The following is a 25,368-nucleotide window of genomic DNA, read 5'->3' as shown; positions in this document are numbered from 1 at the left end:
GAATTTCTGATTTATGTAGAAAAAAACAAGCTTTAGATTGTTTTTAAGACATTCAAGGCCTGTTTAAAATATACATTAAATGCCATAATAGGTCCCCTTTAAGATAAACACATTTTTCAGTTGAAATTGAAAACAAAACTAAAGATTAATTTTTTTCTCAGAACATAACATGTCTAAATTGGTACCTTTAACGGAGCTTTCCGAGTAAAAGCTGCCCCCGCTGATACCAGACATAATTTTTTATCTTGTGTGAATAAGCTGATGACGGCTTAGACGCCGATGAGTCCTTAGATGATCTTGTCGGGTAAAAGCTGCCCCACACTGATCACATTTGTAAGACTTTTCTCCAGTGTGAATACGCTGATGACGCATTAGATTACCTGACATGTTAAAAGCTGCCCCACACTGATCACATCTGTAAGGTTTAAATCCAGTGTGAATACGCCGATGAGTCCTTAGATGATCTTGTCGGGTAAAAGCTGCCCCACACTGATCACATGTGTAAGGCTTATCCCCAGTGTGGATACGCTGATGACTCCTTAGATGACCTTGTTGGGTAAAAGCTGCCCCACACTGATCACATCTGTAAGGCTTATCCCCAGTGTGAATACGCTGATGACTCCTTAGACTACCTTGTTGGGTAAAAGCTGCCCCACACTGATCACATTTGTACGGCTTTTCTCCGGTGTGAATATGCTGATGACTCCTTAGATGACCTGACATGGTAAAAGCTGCCCCACACTGATCACATCTGTACGGCTTAAATCCAGTGTGAATACGCTGATGACTCCTTAGACTACTTTGTTCTGTAAAAGCTGCCCCACACTGATCACACTTGTGCGGCTTTTCTCCAGTGTGGATACACTGATGACGCCTTAAAATACTTGATGTGGTAAAAGCTTGCCCACACTGGTCACAGGTGTACGGCTTCCCTTCAGTATGAATCCTCTTTCGGACCTTCAGACCTGGTGAAGTGGTGATGACTTTATCCCTCCTATTTTTTCTCTCTTTGGCTTTATGTTTCTGTAAGGAAAGAGAAAAAGACTTAGATCCGGTTGTTGGTTGACCTTACAAATCCTTTTTCAGTTCAAATCAAGTGCTTTCTGTCATGATCGCAGTGAAACAATGAAGAGTTTTATGTCTGAGTGCTATGTTAAGCATGTTCTGTTATCAATGGCTCTTGACAGCCAGAAACATTCACATAAAAAATCTCAATATGTCAAAACAAAAGTGTGAAGGGGTAAAGCTACCCATCCTCAAAACAAAATCATACATTTTTTATAGAAATTCCACTGAAAAGATGTGGAGATTAATGGTGTAATTTTTGTAGAGCAAATGTTCAGATTTTGGCCGTTGTTTGTATTGTTGTTGTTTCAATCTCTGTGAGCTGGTCAGGTTGAAAATCTATTTTTACAGAGCTGGACAATTTTTTAGCACATATGTTCAATATATAAAATAAATTGCAGGTGTGTGTGTGTGTGTGTGTCGGGGCTCGAAAATTCTGTTGTGTACAAAAGACCTGGCAAAAAAGTTTGTGAACCATTGCAGCACCACAAAGACACGGCCTGAAAACTGGGCTGTCTTAAGTGTTGCATCCTTTGTTCAGGGCTTGTGGACTAACTCAGTGAACCCAGCATGGATAATTTGTACCTTTGGATCTTTCATTTATTGAGGTGAAGTTTATTTGGTTTTGTCCGATTTGAAGCCAATTTAAGGTGTTTCATGTTCATTTAAAATTATATGTTCATTGTCACTACTACTGATGAGCCTAAGTTATTATTATTGTTAATTCCTTGACCGTTAAAAGTATTGTGTTGCATTCAATATATTAACATAAGAATAAAGTTATTAATCTCCAAATGGAAATGTTTATTCAGAGGTTGTCATTACATGAATAAAAATACTTTTGAATTTGAATCCCATTCACTAATGCCCTGCCAACAGTCTACATCTATATTATATATTCGGGCGTAGACAAGTTTAAAAGTCTCTTGGGAAGGTCAAGTGTTTTCTGTCCGGGGATCGGGCCTCCCCTGACCGGGGGGTGCACGGGCGGGCGCGGCGGCGGGGTGGCACCATTCCCACGTGTCTATGTCTTATGTTGTCAGTATGAATGGGGGGGATGTTGGACCGTTTCCCCCTCCGTCTGGGGGCTCCGGGGGCGCCCGTGGAGGTACGGTGGGGCCCTGGCCCGGCTCGGAGGGCCGGCCCCCGTCTACTGGATGGCCGGTGGGGGAACGTGGGTGTCCTACCAGGGCCGGCTTTGCTACATTTACATTTCAAATACATTTGACAAGGACACGTAGTTCGGGAGGGGGGGGGGGTGTCAAATCGATACTTGGCCCTCCCCCTCCCTGTTTTTATGGCATTAATCACATGCACTCAACACCAGGGGCGGGAGGGGGTCCCACATCACCCGCGTTCCCTCGCCGGCCTGGGATAGGTTGTAGTGGATATTTTTATATAATCATCTTTATATAATCATTTTTATATAACCATTTTTATATATATAATCATTTTTATATATATTCATTTAATCATTTAGACTAGTAAAAAATAAGGAGGAAAAGGGTGCTGGGAAAATGCTCTGTGCCTCAAAGGAAAGACAAAGGAGGGTATGACCTTGAGTGAACTGCAAGCGAAGCAAGTGAGAGGCGAAATAATGAAGATGATTGTAAATGAGCACCAAAGCTTCAGGTTCCTATGTGGCAGTTATCTAAGCGATGATAAAGGGAACATAAACAAGAACTTCAAAGTAGTAGGAACAGATGGGTATGGTGAAAATAATGCATTTATTGTCATATGTCTCTTATCTTCCTATAAAAGCCGTGGTTTCGGAGATAAAATTTCAGAGTGTTTTGGGACCGTGAGCAGACCACTCTCCTGTGAGGATTGTTTTTGGATTGTACTTTTTTACAATAAAGAACCTTCACAGTATTTTTGTGGACGGATACCAGCCAAAACTTTGACTTGTGTTTTTTTCTTTGAACCTTGGACCAAGGGATTAAACACTTAGAAAAACTTGGACGTAGGTCTATTGGATTATCAATTATTTTTATATTCTACATTTTGGCGAGCCACATACAGGAGGAGGAGGATAATTGTCAACCGGTTTTACGGTCTGATACGCAGAGAAAGGTAGGAAAAAAATATTAATATCAAGTTTTCTTCCTTCTTTTTTCTTTTCTTTCTCTCTCATTCTCTCGGGGAGGCGAGCTGGAGGAGGGAGCGCAGCGCCCCGCCTTTTTTAGACACAGAGACGGGGTTTAGAAAAAATAATAATTAAAGAAAAAGAAAAAAAGGGCAGGATATCTTCCGCCCCGCTCCGCGGCGAAGCGATCACACGCCCCGCGGTGTTAAAAAACAAATAAAGGGAATTTGGAAAAAAAAAAAAAAAATATATAAGGAACTTTTTCCTTGGAAAAATATATATATAGTGGCGTTGACCCGAGGCGGGGGCTGTCCTCCGCGGAGAAAGCGCGCCTCTGCGGAGGAGCGGGTTCCGCGCCGGGCCGGGCTAAGAAACCGGGCTGAAGAATTATTCAGTAAAGCCGCGGCGTGCGCTCACTGAAAGTCTCCTCGCCCCGTGAGTCTGGGGGATGAGAGAACGGTCAGAAACGGTCGGCTTTTTTCCCCTCCCAAAGAACCTATAAGAAATTAATAAATTTTAATAGACAGTGTTGGCTGGTGTTTTTCCACAAAATTAGAATATATGGATGAATGAATATGGCCAATAGATATTAGTAGTTGATTTAATGTTATTTACGGAAGCAGCTGTTAAAGTGTTTAAAAAAGTTTTCGGTCTTATTTTTTCTCTTTTCTCCATGGTACGGAGATTTTAATTGTGGATATTAAAGAGATGAGTTTTTGTTTTAATGTTGGAAAAAGTTTTTGGGATTCGGAATACAAAGTTTTTGGCATTTGAAGCTATAAAATTATGATTTAAGTTTTTGGGATTCAGAATGCAAAGTTTTTGGGATTTGAAGTTATAAAATTATGATTTAAGTTTTTGGGATTCGGAATGCAAAGTTTTTGGGATTTGAAGTTATAAAATTATGATTTAAGTTTTTGGGATTCGGAATACAAAGTTTTTGGCATTTGAAGCTATAAAATTATGATTTAAGTTTTTGGGATTCGGAATACAAAGTTTTTGGGATTTGAAGTTATAAAATTATGATTTAAGTTTTTGGGATTCGGAATACAAAGTTTTTGGGATTTGAAGTTATAAAATTATGATTTAAGTTTTAGGGATTCGGAATACAAAGTTTTTGGCATTTGAAGCTATAAAATTATGATTTAAGTTTTTGGGATTCGGAGTACAAAGTTTTTTGGATTTGAAGTTATACAAATTATGATTTACGTTTTTGGGATTTGATGTTCAAAGTTTTTGGGATTTGAAGTTATGAAAAAGTTTTCGAGTTTATTTGTTTTTTTTCTTTTCTTGGTGTGGCACGGATTTTTAATTTTAGTTATCGGCTGTGTGTATAATTCTAACAGAACGGGAAAGAAGTACCTGCCCAGAATCAGTTCCGAGTACCTGCTCTGAGGTTTGGGTCTGTGGAAAAAAGTACCACTGGGAATGTATACAACAGATTATGATTTAAACAATAGTGGTTGATTTAATGTGTTTATACGGAAGTTGCTGTTTAAGTGTTTGAAAAAGTTTTTGGGATTCGAAGTTATAAAAAATTATTATTTAAGTTTTTGGGATTTGAAGTACAAAGTTTTTGGGATTCGAAGTTATAAAAAATTATTATTTAAGTTTTTGGGATTTGAAGTACAAAGTTTTTGGGATTCGAAGTTATAAAAAATTATTATTTAAGTTTTTGGGATTCGAAGTTATAAAAAATTATTATTTAAGTTTTTGGGATTTGAAGTTCAAAGTTTTTGGGATTTGAAGTTATCGAAATTATGATTTAAAAGAGTTTTTGTTTTAGTGTTGGACAAAGTTTTTGTATTTGAAGTTGTGAAGAGATGAGTTTTTGTTTTAGTGTTGGGAAAAGTTTTTGGTATTTAAAGTTGTGAAGAAGATTATGATTTAAAAGAGTTGCTATTTAGTGTTTGAAAAGTGGTTTTATTTTTTCCTTCTCTCTCCGGGGTGCGGAGAGTTGAGGAGCGTTTGAAGATTTTTTTTTATATATAGTTTCACATGTTTCTCACCGGCCGGAGAAATCTGTGAAAACCGCTGATGGCATATAATAATGTATAATACGTTTGAAAGAACATAACTAGGATTGGACGGAAAGACTGTGGAATCCTGCTATAGATAGTGTGATTAGATAACTAAATAATAGAAATATAAATATTAGCACAGAGGATCTGTGTGAATACATGGAATTATATATATATATATAAATGGAATGAATTGAGAGGGTAGAACATAGACGAATATTAATGGAACAATTAGGGATGCAATACAAAGCAAAATAAATTAATTAAAGGATAGAAGCGAAATAAATTCTTGACGCCAAACATTAAGTATAGAATCGCTGATAAAATAAGAAGGTCTGCATTGATTAAGAGCAAGGCAGAGTGGACAATATACACATATATTATTGTCGGTGAAAATAAAGGAGATAATAGAAAAAATAAATAAATAAATAAAAAGAAGGGAAGTTTGGGTTTTTGACAGGGTGGGTACAGACCTAAAAGGATACTGTGAACTGTGCAGTCATGGGGACAACTGCGACTAAACACGGTGACAAGCCCTCTCCAAAGGATATAGTAATGATAACGCACCCATCTAACAAACGAACGATTTCACAATGCATGAAAAAATGGCATAAGATGACCGCCGGGCAGAATCGCTGGCCACTAGAAGGCAGTTTCAGCGCAAAATGCTGTGATGAGGTGGACGTGGAGTTGCGTAATAAAAGGAAAAAACACGAACTGACTCATATTAACCGAAAGCTGAGGGACGCTGATCAATATGACGTGTTACAATACTTCAAGATCGAAGCGAATAAGAAACCCATCAATAACACAGACTATCGACCCCCACCGTACAATCGAGATGAATCAGGACAGTTCGTACTAAGTGATTTAGACGGCATAGAAAAAACAGGAGGATTAATTACTGGGAAATTAAAAATCACAACGAATAGCGGGGTGGATGAGTTGGATGAGGAGCTGGGAGAAGTACGGGCTGCGGTGCCCAGGCGTGTTAGTAAAGTAAAAGCGGAGCCATATAAACCAACACACACCAACCAGGGAGAGAGGTGGAGAGAAATGACAGCTCTGGACAAGGAAGAGTTGCTGCAGGTTGAAAGATTGAAGAATGACAGCAGGAAAGGCAAACCCTTGCTGCAGGCAGAAACCACAGGCAGACAGAAAGATGAAGAGGAGGAGTCAGAACAACCGAATGACAGTACTACTGATGAATCAGACAAAGAGTGCAGCGATTCAAAGGAAAAAAAGTTAATCAAACATCCAGACAGACGGAAGACGGGTCCAATCACGAGAAGAAGAGGCTCAGATGACTCAGAGCATGAGAGCGGCAGACGGAAGACGGGTCCAATCACGAGAGGAAGAGGCTCAGATGACTCAGAGCATGAGAGCGGGTGTGACAGCCAGAGACGTCAGACTCAGCGCCAGAACAGGAACAAGGATGGAGTTTATCCAAAGGTGACGTCAAGCTGCACATATGATGTAGAAGTACATGTGGATGGAGAGCAGACGGAGCACCCTATGACTCTGCGAACGAGATCAGATCCACATCAGACGACATCATCAATTAGCGGAGCCTTTCCCCTGTTGGCAAAAGGACCCAACAATGACTTTCGTTACGAACCTTGGAATTTTATGGATCTAATTACGCTTGCAGGTAAATTAACCCCATTGACAGATGGTGCAGGCAAATGGATCGAACGGTTGGAAGAACTGACAGGAGGCATCAAACTGGCAGGCGGAGACATCAAAGCGCTGCTGGTCAAGACTGCAGGCCATGCTGCAACAACGGACGTATTCAGGATGGCTGGTTATGACGGCATGATGAACACCCACGCTCATGACAGAGTGTCGTTCGACCGAATACGGACCAATGTATGGCGTGCTCTTAGAATTAAGTTCCCTTCAACCATGGATCCAGCTAACCTGGAGAAGATGCAGCTGAAAGATGATGACAGTCCGGCCCAGTTCTTACACTCTTTCCAGAGGAAATGGAAAGATGAGACTGGGAGTGAATGGGATAACAATAAATCATCAAAAGCTTTGTTTATGCTGTATGTGAAGAATGCTATGCCAAAAGATGTGCAGAACAAATTAAATGGAGTGGTGGGGTTAATGAAGATGGAATGGCAGATGTTTGCAGAGCATGTTATTCATTTCATAAACTTGTACCGGGCTGAAAAACAGGCTGTTGAGGAAGAAGGAAGGATGCTGGCGAATAAGCTGACACACCTACAGATTGGTGAGTTGGCAAGAAACAAGAAGGAACGAGAGAAGCCTAAGCCTCAGGCGGCCGTCAGTATAGCGGCCCCGGAAGCAGGAGGAGGACCTACTGGTGGAAGCATTACGCAAGCACCCATGATCACGCCCACTATGGTGGTGCCTCCCACTCGACAAACACCAGCAGGGTCCAACACTACACCTGCAGTATCCTCTACTGGTCAGGTCCAGACCCAGATGGTACCTCCACTCCAAGTGTACTTTAATCAAGGGGGCGGATACCGACCACCTGCAGGCGGAAGAGGACGGGACAACAGATGGAGCCTGCCTGCAGGACAGCCTAGAGGGCCTCCAACAGGGCGACAAATACCACCACCACAAGCGGCCTCGTCTGCACCTCAATTCCACCCAAGACTCCAATGTTGGGGATGTGGACAACAGGGACATATGCAGAGAAATTGCCCTACCAACCCATGGATGGGAACCCAAAATGTTGAAATCAGATCTCCCATTCCCGAGCCGGGCCCTAATCCCCAGATGACTGGACCATGGATGGGCCCGGCGACTTACTGGCAATAGGGAGGCCCAGAGAAACCCAGAGGGGAGGAAATGTTACCCATGTTAACACAACGTCCGCAAAACGAACCCACCATAAATGTGACTATATATAACCAAAAGCACCTGTTCATGATAGATACAGGGGCGACGTTTACGTGTATTGGGCGTGATGGAGCCGACCTTCCCCTCTCGGCCTCGAAAGTTAGGACCGTAGGTTTCTCTGGGAAAACACAAATAATACCCATAACTAAACCGGTTCCATTGAAAATAGGAGAAAAAACAATTCACACTTCTCTATTATACTCGGCAGATACGCCCATTAACCTGTTGGGACGTGATGTGCTGTGCCATCTCAACGCAAAAATCAAATGTACACCAGATGGAATATTTTTCGAAGTGGCAGAAGATCAACCTGAAAATATGTCTGTTCCCATGATGCCACTAATAGTTTCTGCAGAATGTCCACAGGAAACAACTGATGACCAGAAGGCCCAGGTGTTCTGGATGAAACTAACAACGCCAACGTCATTTCTTCATCAACAATGGGAAGCGTGGAGACCACTGGTAATGAATCACTACGACGCGTCTAGAGAACCAACTCTACCACTTCACTGTACCATGCTCTACGACCGGTACCTTGTACATGAGGAGTTTGAGAACAGTTGGGATGAGTGCGTGAACAATAAAGCAACAATAATCCGATATGAAGACATTATAATCGGACCCCAGGGGGCAGCTGCTGTTGTGAACTTTGAACAAGCAAACCTTACGGAATGGTTCCAAGTCCCCAACTCCACGCCCCATGTGACTTTGCTGATCGCTGACTCATTTGAATCACACGATTTAGGCACCATGATTACAGCCGCAAAACAGATTAAGGATTGGACACCCACAGATTGCCCCCAGATTAGTATATCCCCAGATGGACTATATTTCAAAATTACATTTGCATTAGCAGACGAAGTACTGGCAGAAAGGGTTATGGTGGCTAGACAGGACAGCACCCATATGGTACAGGCCGAGGGCCACGGGGCGTTATTAGAACAGGTCCCATTGCAAGTGTGGTCCCAGCATAAAACAGATGTGGGGTTGGTAAAATCAGCGGAACCACAAAAGTTCCATTTAAAACCCGGGGTTAGATTACCATGCCAAAAACAGTATCCCCTAAGAGCAGATGCAATAGACGGCATAGACCCCATTATAACAGGATTAGTGGATGCAGGAGTTCTGGTAAGAACAAAAAGTGCATGCAATACCCCAATCTTCCCCATTAAGAAACCGGGTGGGAACGAATATAGGCTAGTGCATGATTTAAGGCTAATCAATAATGTTGTGGCTGAAGAAATGCCAATAGTACCGGACCCACACACGTTGTTATCTAATATACCACCAGGAACAAAGTGGTTTACGGTAATAGATCTGTGCTCAGCATTTTTCAGCGTTCCGGTTCATCCAGAGTCTCAGCACTTATTTGCTTTCACTTATAAAGGCCAACAATACACATATACCCGCCTACCACAAGGGTTTGTGCACTCTCCGTCCATTTTCAATCGAGTACTTGCGGCTGATCTTAGCCATCTGGATGTGCAGTCGACCACTTTAATGTACGTGGACGACATCCTGATTTGTTCAGACTCCAAAGAGCAATGTGAGAAAGATTCTCTCATTGTATTAACAGCCTTGGCAGAGGGAGGTCACAAAGTGAGCAAGAAAAAGTTACAATTTTGTCAGACAACAGTAGAATATTTAGGCAGACAGCTAACCGGGGACAAGAGGCAAATTGCACCGTCCCAGCTGGAAGCCATAAGTGAAATACCAAAACCTCAAACTGTTGGTCACATGTTGTCTTTCCTTGGGATGACAGGATACAGTAGACCTTGGGTGTGTGATTACGCGATTAAAGCTGCCCCATTAAGAGCTTTGATCCGAGCAGCGGGTCAGGGACAGCAGTCGGCTCGGTTGCAGTGGACTGACGAGGCAGAGGGAGCATTTTTTATGCTAAAACAAGATCTCCAAGCTGCCCCGGCTCTAGCCAATCCAGACTATGGCAAACCATTCCATTTGTATGTGGCAGAAAAACAAGGGTATGCATGTGCAGTTTTAATGCAGGAGACTCCAATCGGTAAACAACCAATTTCCTATTATAGCACTAAGCTAGATGGTGTGGAGGAGGGGCTGCCTCCCTGTTATCAAGGGTTGGCTGCTGCCGCTTTTGCATATAAAAAGGCTTCTGTGATTACAATGGGTCATCCTGTGTTTTTGTACACGTCTCATCAGCTGCATGCTATGCTTACGAGCCCACGCTTTGTGCTAACCCAAGCCCGTCGTACAGGTTATGAGATCCTGCTTTCAGGACCAGACCTGACTGTGCTAAGATGTACTACAATTAATCCAGCTACCAGAATGGTGTTGCCAATGGAAGGTGAGCCACATGATTGTCTCAGGGAGACGGACACCTTCATGAAAGTAAGAGACGATTTGTATAATCACCCAATTCCGTCAGATGTGACCCTATTCGTTGATGGGTCATGCATCAGGGGTGTGGCGGGGAACCAGGCTGGATATGGTGTGGTCCAACTAAATCCTGATGGCACTTTTACAAAGGTGCTATCGGTAAGTGTGGACCAACCATGTTCCGCCCAACTAGCAGAACTAAAGGCACTGATAGCAGCGTGTAAGTTGGCGGCTAACAAGAAGGCCACAATCTATACGGATAGCAGTTATGGCTATGGAGTCTGTCATGTAAATGCCAGCATTTGGAAACAGAGAGGGTTTGTACGGACAGATGGCACCCCGGTTGTCCATGGACGAGCATTGGTTGAATTAATAGAGGCTATGCAGCTTCCGACCGCGTTAGCCATAGTCAAGTGTGCAGCTCATCAGGGTGACACATCATTGATTACGAGAGGTAACAACTTAGCTGATGAAGCAGCAAAGGAAGCAACGGGCCAGGTAGTACAGGGACTGATGGTGGTTGAGGAAGATTGTGCGCCAATAACTAACCTGACATCATTAATACAGGCACAAGACAAGGTCTCAGAGGCGGAGAAGCGCTTATGGGTGCAGAGGGGGGCAGTCCAGACCACACACCAGTATCCGGGATTGTGGCGGGATTGTCAAGGTCGTTTTGTGCTTCCACAGTCGTTACTGCCTGTAGCCATTAAAATCATGCATGAGCCCGATCACTGTTCAAAGAGTCAGGTTATCAGGAAACTGCGTGATGTGTGGTGGTCACCATATATGACAGCTATGGTTGACAGGGAACTCGCTAGGTGCCCTCACTGTTCAAAGTACAATGTCCGTAAGAGCTTCACTCGACCGCTAGCTCACATTCCTGTGCCGGAGGGTCCGTTTCGACACCTTGTTATAGATTATGTGGACATGATTGACCGGGTGCAACGAAAAAGGTATATGCTCGTTGTTGTCTGCAGATTTAGCAGGTGGATTGAGGCTTGTCCCACTTCCAATGCCGGCCATCGGGAGGCGGCTGGGTTTTTGTGTAGGGAGGTATTTCCTAGGTTTGGTATGCCTGATACAATATCATCAGATAACGGCCCTCATTTTGTGTCGAAGGTGATACGGGAGATGTTCAAGGTTTTGGGCATCAAGCAGAAGTTTGGGTGTGTTTATCACCCGCAGTCGCAGGGGTCTGTGGAAAGGGCCAATGGTGTATTGAAGAACAAAATCGCCAAAATAATGGCTGGTTGTCAAGAGAGATTGACTTGGGTAGATGCTCTACCCTTGGCTTTGATGGCAATGCGGTCTCAGACCAACCGACTAACCCACCTCACGCCTCATGAGATGCTCACAGGTCGTCCCATGCCCCTCCCACAGACCCGGGGACCCATGGAAGGGCCTGCGATTGCACAACTGGAACGGGAAATGGGTGACTATTTACGTGCTTTGACTCAAATCCACAGACTTGTGTTTCAACAGGTGAAAGAGGCCCTCGGCACGGACGAGACGCAGATTCCGGTTGACATTCGGGACGTCGACGTTGGTGACCACGTGTTTATACGCGTGTTTAGACGACAGTGGAACGAACCACGCAGGGAAGGACCCTTTAAAGTTGTGCTTACTACCCCCACAGCGTTGAAAGTAGAAGGTAGGCCCTTCTGGTTCCATAAAAACCACTGCACCCGACATAGACCTCCTGACACACCTGGACGCCTCCCAGGACCGTCGGAGTCTGAGCATGTTGAAAGGGCGGCGCAGAACCGCCCTTTGGCCACCGGCTCCAGCACCTCTTCCGCCGCCTCGAGCACCAAATCCTCGCATGAACGGAGAAAGTCTGCCCGGCTGTCGGCCCGCCGACAGCAGGACCTGCAGACCGGGGGGTTGGCGGGTTCTGCTGCTGCCGTTACGCCTGTTGGGTTGGGTGACCCTGATACTGATGCAGGGGATCCTGCGACTCGGGGGTCACCTGAAGAGGGCCTATTGGCAGCTGAAGAACACGGTCCGCTACGCATTAACACTGTGGCAGGTCCAGCAGAGGGCCTGCCCCGTGCATAACCCTCATCTTGTGCGCCTTGGGAAGCGGCCCCGGGCTCGTTGGGGCCGCAAGCGTCTCTTTGTCCGCCCTGTCCAAGGCGGGATTGGTTTCCCCCAGTTTTGGACTAATTGCATGTTGATGTTAACCCTGTGTGGATTAACAAGGGGGGAAATTATGATAATGGACAATACTAACCATAACACACGTAACTCACAATACACTCTGGACACATGTGCACTAGCAATGACTACTTTAGCTATGCATGAAGGAATAATAGAAAAAGACAATGGGGAAATTAAGCATGTAATGTACGTTAAAGCAGATATTTATGACTATGTATTAGCAGAAGAAATAGTAACAAAGGCTGAATCAGTAGGAAAGCATTGGCTGGGGTATCCCCAAAGCATGGAGTGTCGTGAGGAGGGGTCAGCAATCATACGCGTGAAATGTACTAAAACAATATGCAAAAACATCCAAACAGGACAAAAAATGACCAATGGGGAAGCTAGAAGTAAAATAGATTTAATGAACAAAAGACAGAAGAGGGATTTGAATACATTAAAAACTTCACAATGGAACACCAATTTGTTTCATCAATGGGTAAACTATTCGATAAAAACTATGTATACGGCTAAAAAACAGAAGAAACGAGATTGCATTGCCTGCTATAATGCAAAGAAATTACCCCAACTCCAGATATTACCAGGAAGTAGGATAGGGGAGTGTGGTGACGTGAATAAATGTTTTACTAAATGTGTGATGTCTATGGCAGCAGGACGGAGAAAATGGTCAGAAGATAGGGAAATTTGTCCTAGAAAACTCTCCCAAGAGGATCATGAAATGATTCAGATGCTTCCTCCAGTAGTACATAAACCTAAGGCTCTAGTGTTTCCCTTCTGCATAGTACGGGGAAAAGAATTGGAAAACGTTGTTCGAGAGTCGCCAATAATGACGGATGCAGAAGGGTTGATAAATTGCAGTCTAGCAACAATAGGGTGGGGGGCGTACGCATTCAAAGTCTGCTCCACTAGCCCTAAAGCCCGACTTCAATGTAAACAAGTAGTACCACACAACGGGGAAGTAATACATCGATTAGATGAAACAACAGTAGGTCGATATACACTGTCAAGTTATGATAACGGAACAACACCCTTAGGGGATATTTTTTGGACTTGCGAGAATAATGACACAGTGATGGCACAATTACCGGCAAACTGGACAGGTATATGTGCTCCAGTAATGTTAACAGGACAGTTATCCCTAATTACACCACAATCAGTTGCCAGTCCAAATCGCCGCATAACTAAACGGGACACTCAGAACTCCGATCAAGGAGGAGGATGGGATTGGAAAAAGTCAGGGGAGGTCTATATCTCATGGGACCAGGTCCCGTTAGGAGTACCAGAGGACCAAACAGCAATAGCATCCTCTTGGATATCGACTGGAAGGGTAATGGGATCGGTTCTAATAATAGGAACAATCACAAATGCCCAATATATAGCTCGAAATAGTCGATGGATTAATCTCCTCTGGTATAATCAGCAAAGGTTTATGAATTTCACTATAAAAGCGATGTCGTTAGTACAGGAACAGTTACAAGCAACATCAATGATGACTCTGCAAAACCGGTTCGTGATAGAAACACGTATGGCAGGGGATCAGGGGGTCTGTGATATAATTGGGGAAGAATGTTGCACCCTAATCCCGATGCACACCGACTCCAATGGTAGCCTGACAGGAGTCCTAAAAGAAATGAAACGGTTAAGAGATGAACATGTAAAAAATTCCAATTGGAACACACAAATTACAGGTATTTGGGACTGGTTCGGAAAGTTAGGATGGCTGAGATATCTGAAAATGGCAGGAATGATAATAGGAGGAATTGTACTGGTGGTGTTGCTGGTAATTTGCTGCGTAATACCTCTGCTCCGCTTCCTGATATCCCGTGTTTTTATAAGTATGACAGGGCAATTCCCGGTACTACAGGTACAATTTCAGTCCGGGTCAGAAGTATTTTAGCCACACAGGCTGGGGGGGGGAAGATGGGCTAAGTAGAAAGATTGCTGTCTGCTCCTCACGAAGTTAGGGTTGTAAATAAGTAGGGAGTAATAGATAACACCAAATTAAGATAAGAAATAAGTATATAGATGTATATATATATGCATGTGTAAAAATAAGAAGTAATAATCACACTAAAACCACCATGTCTCCATCACAGACTTTGGGAATGGCTGAAGAGTACTTTACCTCCGAGGAGGATAGGAGGAGACAACAGTCTAGCAGAAGGGACAACAAGCATGCACCCGTAGGAACACACCTGTCTGTGGATGCAAGCCCTCTCGTCCCATATAGGTACCAAGGCGAGTCGGAGCCAGACGTGGGTACGAGCATGCAGCTGTTGGACGGGAGAAGCTTGGAGCAGCAGGAGTGGGGATCGGAGTGGAGATCGGCATGGGGACCGGAGTGGTACGGTGTACCACCATCACCGACGAGGGAGCTGCTGGGGCTGTTGGCTGACCCACCCGCTGTCCCGAGACCAGCTTCCATCCCGAGGCCCAGCCCAGTGAGTCCAGAGGACCCAGCGGATCGAGGACTACTACCGGAAATCCACGCCATGCCAGCTGCAGCAGACCAGTCGGAGATCCTTCCAGCTTACCTCCCTACCAACTTGGGGGACAGGGATCGTCTTGGAAAGTATCTGCCCTATCGTCTTGAACATTATGTGGACCCTGTAGACTTCCGCGATGATATATGCAAACTGAGCACAGAATCTTATTCGATTCTGATAGCGGGTTTGACGCCTGCGACCCGTATGCAGGTCCAGAAGATCAGGACCCATGCTTACAGCCTGAAACGCAAGCAACGTGCCACTGTCAACCAAAAAGAACGTGAAAAGATGGCTCGGGAGTTAGATCAGAATCGATATAGGGCCAACGTGATGAAAGAAGACAAAGACAAGTTGCAGGCTGCTCATGATAAACTACAGACTCTTCATTATCAGGTACAGGCTGAGCACCGTCGGGTCGATCGGGAACATGTAGACATACTGAGAGGGGTACATGAGGAGTGCAGACAAGAAAAACGGTTTATGCAAAACGAGAAGATAGAGATGTTGGCGGCTCAAGATATGGAGCGGCATAATACGCAGAGAGAATTCGACAGGCTGAATGCTGTACATGAGCAGGAACGACAGGTCAAGCAGAGAGAGACTGATCAACTGCGAATCGACCTCCAACTCTATCGACAGGACTTGGCTCAACTGCGGATGTTCCACAACTCCCATCTCGCGACCTGTCAGGTCAGGGGGCAACAGCTGCCTCCGGCTGGGACAAGTAAGGAGAATGATACGGAGAAGGAGGGGGATACCGACCCACCCCAGTTGGACAAAGTTAAGGACAAAGGGGGGCGGGATTTGGATATGAACTAATGAAATGTATAATGGAACATGGATGGTGATGATTGATGTCAGGTGGAGAGTGGGATAAGTGATTAAAAAATAACTGATAATTACCTATAAATAATGATTAAAAGGTTATGAAAAAGACCAGACTAGGTGTCTGGTCATGTGATGTATTCACTTGTTCATAAGAACTGTGAATTAGTGTATTGTTATATAACAATATGACTGTTGGAGTAATAGGGGAGTTAACCCCAGAGTGCGGTAGATGGCCTATTAGAAATATGGGCGTGATAAGGATGCCTGTAAGGGCAGATTATTAATTTTTTTAGAGGCTGGCCTTGCCTGACGGGCAAGGCAGCTGGAGTAACAAAGAAAAAACACACAAAAAAAAAAGGAGAAGGGCGAAAATAATGAAGTGGGAAGAATACTCTTCGTTAGAATACCAGGGACTTTTCCCTAGAACAAACCAATAGTAACTAGCTGTGAACACAGAATAGACATGGTTTGGTGTGTGCCGATATAATCAATTATTCACTAAAGGTTTGAATTGCATGCTCACTATGTTGTTATGAATTGTGTGTTACTCATAAACTGTTGTAATAAGTTATGCTGACGTTGCCACCTGGCAAGGGTTTACCACTCAACACTGTGGTGTTGAGGGCAAGTTTCCCTGGCTATGTCTGCAAGGGTCGGCTGATGAAGAGGCCCACAGTGACTGGTCATCGTACCATTGGGATGGTTTAGTCCTGGGATGGTTCAGAGTTATGGTCTCGCCGCCACTTTGGCAGCCAGGGAAGTGTTTTGTATGGTGACCATCACTGTGAGATGTACTTATTGGTATATTAATGTTGAAAACACTTTTACCTTATAATGTTGTTGTGTTGTGTTAGTGGACCCCTAGTGGGAGGACTGTGTAAGGTCAAATAGGTGGGATAGTTATGATCCTTTTAGGTTCATAGGGGGGATTGTAGTGGATATTTTTATATAATCATCTTTATATAATCATTTTTATATAACCATTTTTATATATATAATCATTTTTATATATATTCATTTAATCATTTAGACTAGTAAAAAATAAGGAGGAAAAGGGTGCTGGGAAAATGCTCTGTGCCTCAAAGGAAAGACAAAGGAGGGTATGACCTTGAGTGAACTGCAAGCGAAGCAAGTGAGAGGCGAAATAATGAAGATGATTGTAAATGAGCACCAAAGCTTCAGGTTCCTATGTGGCAGTTATCTAAGCGATGATAAAGGGAACATAAACAAGAACTTCAAAGTAGTAGGAACAGATGGGTATGGTGAAAATAATGCATTTATTGTCATATGTCTCTTATCTTCCTATAAAAGCCGTGGTTTCGGAGATAAAATTTCAGAGTGTTTTGGGACCGTGAGCAGACCACTCTCCTGTGAGGATTGTTTTTGGATTGTACTTTTTTACAATAAAGAACCTTCACAGTATTTTTGTGGACGGATACCAGCCAAAACTTTGACTTGTGTTTTTTTCTTTGAACCTTGGACCAAGGGATTAAACACTTAGAAAAACTTGGACGTAGGTCTATTGGATTATCAATTATTTTTATATTCTACAAGGTGGGTCGGGATACCCGGGCCTGGCGGGGCCCGCCGTGCAGCCTGGGGTGCCTTCTGGCGGTGCTGGACCCCCCCGGGGAGGGGGAAACGGTGCGTGATTGTATGTCTGTGTCGGTGAGAATGCGGTATGGAAGGGTCCTGCCATGGAGGATTTGAGCCTCCATTGGCAGGACAACAAAACTTAATAATTTATCAATATTATATTATACAAAGATGGTTATTAATTACTAATTATTATTATTATTATTATTATTATTATTATTATTATTATTAATGCCTCTCACCTAAAATGAGCTGGGATAGGCTCCAGCAGACCCCCGTGACACCGCAAGGGATAAAGCGGGTATAGATAATGGATGGATGGATGGATATTATTATTGTTATAATTATTAGTAGTAGTAGTAGTAGTAGTATTATTATTATTAGTATTATTGTTAGTATTATTATTATGTATAGTATATCTTATTATTAGTATAGGTATCGGATAGGTGAATGGATGAATGAATGGGATGCCTGGGTCTGGGGCCCTCCGTTGTCGGGCCTGCGCGGGTGTCGCCCTGTTGGGGGGTTCCCTCTCTCCGGGCCCGTCTCCGGTCCCCCCCGCTGCCTCCGCGGCGGGGCGCCCCTCTGGTCTTGGAGGGCCACTTTCGTGGGGGCTGGGGCGGCTCTGTCTCTCTGGGCAGGCTGGCCCCCTGCCGGGTGGGGGTCGTTGGCCCTGGAGGGTGAGGGCCTCCTGGCCACGTGTCCGGCCCGCGGGGGGCGGGGGTGCTCCCCCCCCTCCCCCACTATAGATACACTTCAGGTGGAGCTTTGTTTGGTTTATTACACACACACACGCACACGCACACATAGACATATACACTGGCTTGTTCACCTGCATGCTTGCTCTGTAGTTTTTGGGGTTAGTTAGCGGTAGCTTATTAGCTCAGACTGTGATTTGGGTCGATTGTTGCTTGTGTTTTGGTCGGCTCCGTGTTGGTTTTGTGGTTTTTGTTGCAGATTTCCAGTGCTTGACGTGTGCCTCCGTGTGTTCCTGCTTCCTGGATTGGCAGTGGATGTCACCCCCCCACCCCCCCCCCCCCCCCCCCCAAAAAAAAAAAAAAATGAATGGGTTTGTATGTGTATATTTATGTATGTGTGCGTATATATATTAAATATAGCAATAATGGACATATATATGCCTTTGGTTTTTACCTGCATGGTATCAATCATGTGTGCAGACAAGGTAAACAAAAAGAAGAAGAAAAAGAAAGTGATTCCATTCCTTTTTTAATAAATGTTGATTTCTTTAACTTTGTACCTTTGATTAAAACGTACTAAAAACAGAAGTAATTTCCAGGTTTGATAAATCACAGCGCAAATTTACATTTTCTTCCTTCCAGTATTGTGCAAAATAGTGTGTAAACGCCATATCTTGCATATTCCTTGAGACAAACTTATTAACTAATAAGGGCTATTTTGCATATTTGAAAGACAGTCCTCATTGCAAATCTGTGAATAAATCGGGTTGTACATTTACAGTATTTGCGTGTCATTACTGTGCTATGAGGTTTGTACACACTACAGGACTGTCTCATAAAATTGGAATATTGTGATAAAGTTCTTTATTTTCTGTAATGCAATTAAAAAAACAAAAATGTCATACATTCTGGATTCATTACAAATCAACTGAAATATTGCAAGCCTTTTATGATTTTAATATTGCTGATTATGGCTTACAGTTTAAGATTCCCAGAATATTCAAATCTTTTGAGATAGGATATTTGAGTTTTCTTAAGCTGTAAGCCATGATCAGCAATATTAAAATAATAAAAGGCTTTTTCAGTTGATTTGTAATGAATCCAGAATGTATGACGTTTTTGTTTTTGTAATTGCATTACAGAAAATCACAATATTCTAATTTTCAGAGACAGTCCTGTACATGCAATGCTTTAGTAGATCCAGCCCAAACACTGCATCCAAATGCTCCTGGCCCGGCCCGGACCCATTTTGCCTAAAGTTAAAGAAGTACATTTTAAAATTATGAATAAGGTCTATTCTGTGGCAGAATTTCTTAAAAAAAGATTTAAATTTGAGGTAGATCAATGTTCCTTCTGCAAAAAGGATGAAGAAACACTGGATCATTTGTTTTATGAATGTCCTTTGTCTCATTGTTTCTGGACAGACATACAATTGGATTTCTCTTAAAATTAATAATGTTCCACCTTTTGAATTAAGCCATATTATTTTCTTCATGGGTGATTTGGAATTTTCTGTTTCTGTTATTATTAATATAATTTTGTTAGTGGGTAAGTACCATATTCATTAAGCCAAATGGAGAAATTGTAAATCCTCCTTTCGGGGTTTTATTGATGAGTTTAAGATTTTTTTCACATGTCTCAAAAAAGTAGAGTAAAAAATGCAGGTAAAATAAGTCTAGACATTGCTCGTTATTTGTTATTCTAATTTAATAACTCCTCTCCTTTTCTATGCTCCATTATGTGAATTTAAATGCTTAATTCATTTTTTTTTATTCATATGCACCTTTTAATTCTTAGAGCGCCTTGTTTTTTTGTTTTTTTATTCCTTACAAGAATCCCCATTTTTTAATTTTATTTTCCTTTCTTTTCATATTGCATTTAAATTGATATTTGTCCATTATCCTCTTTGAGAGTTTGTATATTTTCAATAAAGTTTTGTTCCAAAAAGAAAAGAAAGAAAAAGCTACTGACAATGAACTAAAGTGTTTGGATGATCAGCAGCAACAGAAAGAGCGAGGAGGAGCGGGAACGTGGACCTGAACACTGACCTGCAGACCAGCGGAGGAAGAGTCCGCTTTGGTCCTGCTGCTGGACTCCTGGTCCTGGTTCTGACCCCGGTCCTGGATCTGGTCCTGGATCTGGTCCTGGATCTGGTCCTGGTCCTGGTCCATCTCCTCCAAACTCGTGTCCACCACTCGAGTGTTTCCTGCTGGTAAATGTAGATTGTCGTCCCGGAGACTAGAATGTTGTATTTAGAGGGAAATGTTCTCCCCCCGACAGCGCTGGATTCACTCTAGTGTCTAATAGAGTCCAACACAAAGGGCCAATCCCAATTCTCCTTCACTCGCCCTTCTTTTCTCCACTCGCACTTCTTTTCTTCCCTAAGCCCTAAAAAAGAAGGGGGAGATTTTAGGGCACTTGGCCCGGGTGCCTGTCCCAATTCTCCCCCTACCCCTCGTTTCCATCCCTACCCTGATCAGGAAGCTGAGAGCCAAAAGCTGTTTTAATTTCAGCTGTATCTCTGTTAATATGGCACTTATATTCCATATAAAAAAATGTGCACAGAAATATTTACAAAAAAAAAAAGTTTGCAGTGTATGTGCTGCTACTGCTGATGAGGTGTCCTGTCCACCATTTTCTCTAAAAGGTTTAGGAACCTGTCCATGTGTTCTTCATATAGTTTTGTACTTATGTGGTTTTACTCACTTGGAAATACTTTTAAATTGTCTAATAAAACTTGTTTCACAACAGTTTTCTCTTCTGGGGTTTCTCAAAGTAAGGTAATGTCTCAAATTATAAACTGTACAACAAGATCAATAGTAAAATAAGGATAGTGAGAGAATCCGCAGTAAAAAAGGCTTTATTTGCTATATTCAAATAACATTTTTAAAAAGAAAAAAGTAAAAATTGCACGCAGAACAAAGAAAGGTGCTGTTCCATATAAAAAAATTTGCACAGAAATATGTACAAAAAAAAAATTGCAGTGTATGTGCTGCTACTGCTGATGAGGTGTCTGGTCCACCATTTTCTCTAAAAGGTTCAGGAACCTGTCCATGTGTTCTTCATTCTTTTGACATCTTCTGTCTTCTTTGGCGGCCTCAGCTTGAAGGAAGTCCTGCATGGAGAGTTTCTTTTTTTGGGGGGATCGGGGGGAAAGTGGACCTGATGCCTGAAGCTTCCAGCTTCCTCTTCCAGCTGGTGAGGCAGAGCTTGAGGCCGATGTGCTGGTATCTTCCAAAGTGTTCTGAGATAAAAAAAAGATGGATACACATGTTGATTACACACATGACTGGACTATCATACACACCCACAACATCATACCAGGTTCATTATCACTGTATAAATAAAAATTACCTCTGTGCTTTCCTCTGAATTTGTCAGAGAGGACACCAGTGAGGATGGAGGGTCGATTATGTTCTGAAAATGAGTTTGATGAGTTTCCTGTAACAGAAAACAGTGATGAATAGTAGTTATACCATGGTTAAGGACCCCATCACAGATATTCTGCAAGCAGATAGCTAGATCACTCACTCCCACAGTGGTTTAGCAGCATATTTCTTCTTAGTAAAATTCTCCTCGTTGCTAGTCCTAAAGCTTATTAGGTGTCGGACCTGATCCGGAGTCTCTGGAATGAAATGTGATTACTGCAATGCACAAACGTCCTCGTAAAAAAAACAAACAAACAACAAAAAAAAAAAAGTTTGAACTATGATAACAGGCAGCAAGCAACGTTATTACTTCGTAACCCCCCCCCCCCCCCCAAATAACGTTGCTGCCTTATAGTAATGTGAAATATCCAACAAATTTGTAGAAAATATGAGAGTTAACGAGTAGTTAACAGGACACGTCAATGTTATCTACCCGACTCGTCATCAACAGCCACATATTATCTTACGTTAACTCAGAATCAGAATCAGCTTTATTGGCCAGGTTCTAACATTGTCCAACAAGTAATTTGACTCCGGTAATTTCACTCTTTGGTATTAAAAATAAACAATAAACAATGTGGTATTTCTATGTACTGTTCAAACTGTTAAAACATACAAAAGCACTGTGATTTTTTTAATTCCATGGGACATTATACTTACATTTGTGGGTTCAATATCCTCCTGCTCTTTGCGGTTCGCCATTTGACTCAAAAAAATGAAAAAATGCTTGCTTGCAAGTCTGTAAAGCATGTTTTCCTCGGTCGGCGAGCTAGACGCAGCCTACGGCGTAGCTTACGTAACCTACGGCGTAGCTTACGTAGCTTACGTAACCATATTCCGGCGCGATCTTAGCGAACAACGGACAAAAAAAGGGATGATGTACATTCACTGAGTGAATATTATGAAAGTAAAATATCGGTTTGCGCCGAGAAATGTAATCAAAATGCATTTTTATGCAGAAACTAACTCAAAATATTGATTTTACTCCCAAAAAAACCTGAAATGTCCTCCATGTTTTTTTTTTTGATTCAGTCCGCAAATGACGACGAAAAGCATTCTGGGAAATCTTCATACCCCCTCGCTCGCCAAGTCAGCATCTGAAATCCCTCGATTTGAAGGGGCTATTCTCAGCCCCTAGCCCTCGTTATGCCCCCTCCCCCTTGGTGAAAAGAGGAATTGGGACACCACTACCTTCACGGGAACGCGCAAAAGTTAGGGTTAGGGAAGAAAAGGAGGGCGAGGGGGAGTATTGGGACGCACCCAAACTCACCTCTTGGTAGCGACATTCATTTGTCAGAGAACCTCCCGTGGGGCTATTGCGCATGCTCCTGACTACTGTGGCATGCTGGGAAATGTGGTTTCCATGTCACATTCGTCTAGCAACGCGCATCCTATTGGAGCAGCGGGATCACGTGACGACCGCGCCTCGACCCGCCGACCAAAATCTTCCTCCGCTCAGAAGAAACTAGTCCCGTTTTGCGGCCCCGATCACGGGACTCTTGGGGGTTTTGAGCTCTGGACTTTTACTGATAAGGTGAGCAGGAATCAATCTTTTTGATCATACAGACTGTGTCGTCTCCAAAGGTGGGAGCGGGATGAAACGATAACGGGGTTCTAGGCTAACGGCTAGGCTAACGGCTAGGCTAATGCTAGGCTGGATCAAGCTGAGAGAGTTTGGTTTATTGTAACCCTTGTTAAGGTATAATAACAGAGCACAGGTAGGTAATAATAAATAATAATAGTTGGACCAATAACAGAAGACTTAAGGTTTTAAAGAGCCCTTATTTTTGTTTAATAATAATAAAAGCAACAATAGTTTGCTGATATTTTACCTTGTTTTTGTTTTGTGGCACTTGCTACTACAAACAGACAACACAATGAAAATATAACAATTTATTCCAAAAAGAACATTCAATGAAAATAACAAACTAAAATAATAAAGCCGGCAAAAACAAACAAAAACCCTCTTTTCCCAAAGTTAGTGTTAGGGCCCTTGTTTTCTTCTCTCAGTGTATCAGTGTGGATGCTTATCCTACCACACAGTCCGACAGAAAGGGGGATTCGGGAAATCCTGGAAATTCAACACCAGTGGTTCGATGCGGCTCGCCACCCAGTTTACACTGGGACTCTTATCGGATCTGGAAGCAATCTCTGGATCTGGGAATCAGGAACCTCACACACACCCAGCCGGGGGTGTTCCAGGGGATGGTTGGAAGTAGTTTCAACCTCTTAAAACGATGTCACCAAAAAACCTGACCTATGGCAGGTCAGATGAGATCCAAATAACATATTACATTCACAGCTTGTTCGAATAAATCATATTCTCACAAGCTAAAGTTGTACAACTAAAATCTAAATTCAAGTGTTAACAGTTGTGAAACTATACGTACATTCAAAGTACTTCTTAAAATTATGTTCAAGTACTCAATAAATTGGGATTACATTAATAACCATTTTTCAAAACTGAAATGACCGTGGTTACATTGGTAACTATCCAAAAATCATTTTACAAAAATAAAAGTAATAATTCCCTTTAATCTGGTGGAAATTTATATTAAATGCTGTAAACATTCAAAGTAAAAAAGTAAAGTAGAGGCATTAAAGTTTAACGTGCTTAGCTGTCCCTCCTTGTACCGGTAACAGTGAGAGACTGCACTGAAAATTTACCTCTATATATCACAAACACAAAATAAACATATGTAGCAAACTAAAATCTAGGAAAATAACATCCTCCTTTTATAAACAAAAAAACACCATAGAGCATGAATATCAGCTGCAAGACGACAGGCCAAAGAGTGTTTTCACTCACCATTGAGTCAAGGCATAAATGCACTTTAATTCAGGTCGCCAGATGGGCAAAATCATCCAGTCTCTCTCGCTGCTCTAAAAGGTTTAAATATAACAGTACAGCGATCAGCAGCTGTTAAACATCACTGAGAATTTATAAAACTTAGTTTAAAGGATCATTTTCGTGTCTTACCTAGTTGATTGCAAAAGATTTTATCACAAAATCTCTCAACCTTACACGAGGCAGCAGCGTGAAAAAATGTCCGCGAAACCGGAAGTAGTGACAGGAAATAGAATTACGTGGCCAATCAACCAAATATATTTTTCCTTCACCATTATAAACACGTTTTTAACCCCATTTTAATCACTTTTGGTGCATATAAATAATTATTTATTTATTTCAAAATAAAAATTAATTGTTTTAACGATTTTAATGAATTCTTTAATTCAAAATTAAACCAAATTATTTGACAAGGAAAATCTTCATATTAAAGGGATGTCACTTAAGGACCTGGGCTACACCCTCCCCTCCTGAATTCATGTACGTCCCTGTACATGGCAGCAGTCAAATAGAATTTATCTGAGTGGGAAGGTCAGGGGGGTATAGGAAGTTCTCTTCCTCACTCAAAGCATCTGCCAGTGCTGTGGTCAGTCCATGAAAAAATGACTTAACCGCTGTGACTAAGGGTTTTCCAAAATCAACATAGTCAAGTCGCTTTGATGGTTGACGTGCCCTCTCCGACCTCCGGAGAAGGGTATCCAATCCGGTCCCTCTCTCCATCTCCATTTCATCCGATTCATCCATTCTTTTCTCCTCAGACTCTTCATTCTCAGTTCCATCTATCTTCTCTTCACTCTGTGACACATCAGCACGCATTGGAAACGGTTCGTCCTGCATATCATTGACATTATCAGGTAAGTTTCCTCCTTCTACAGGGCATACATTTTCAGGTAGGTCGCTATCCTTTACAGGATTATCGATATCAG

The 25,368-nt window shown here is 42.6% G+C and overlaps 1 protein-coding gene across 2 annotated transcripts; it reads right to left on the bottom strand.

Annotated features, from left to right (window-relative positions):
• LOC133421854 (zinc finger protein 239-like) lies at window positions 1-20,480 on the bottom strand. Of its 2 annotated transcripts, none has more exons than XM_061711642.1 (2): window positions 20,215-20,480; window positions 1-1,023 (listed from the first exon to the last, which is right to left on the bottom strand). In XM_061711642.1, the coding sequence occupies exons 1-2, from the start codon at window positions 20,335-20,337 to the stop codon at window positions 241-243; spliced, it is 906 nt and encodes a 301-aa protein (XP_061567626.1). In that variant the 5' UTR covers window positions 20,338-20,480; the 3' UTR covers window positions 1-240. The 2 variants fall into 2 exon arrangements, 1 of the variants encoding a protein (XP_061567626.1); XR_009770701.1 differs by lacking the exon at window positions 1-1,023 and adding an exon at window positions 18,319-18,466.
• Between the last annotated feature and the right edge of the window lie 4,888 nt (window positions 20,481-25,368).

This window comes from Cololabis saira, chromosome 21 (genome assembly GCF_033807715.1).
Source record: "Cololabis saira isolate AMF1-May2022 chromosome 21, fColSai1.1, whole genome shotgun sequence".
NCBI lineage: Eukaryota > Metazoa > Chordata > Actinopteri > Beloniformes > Belonidae > Cololabis > Cololabis saira.
Note: the sequence above shows the minus strand (reverse complement) of the source record. Positions and strands in the feature narration are given on the sequence as shown.

Coding starts and splice junctions, on each gene's coding strand:
- LOC133421854 (XM_061711642.1), bottom strand. CDS start 20,337: ATGGACCAGGACCAGGACCAGATCCAGGACCAGATCCAGGACCAGATC. Junction 1,024..20,214: donor CTTCCTCCGCTGGTCTGCAG/GTCAGTGTTCAG, acceptor CTTTCCTTACAG/AAACATAAAGCCAAAGAGAG.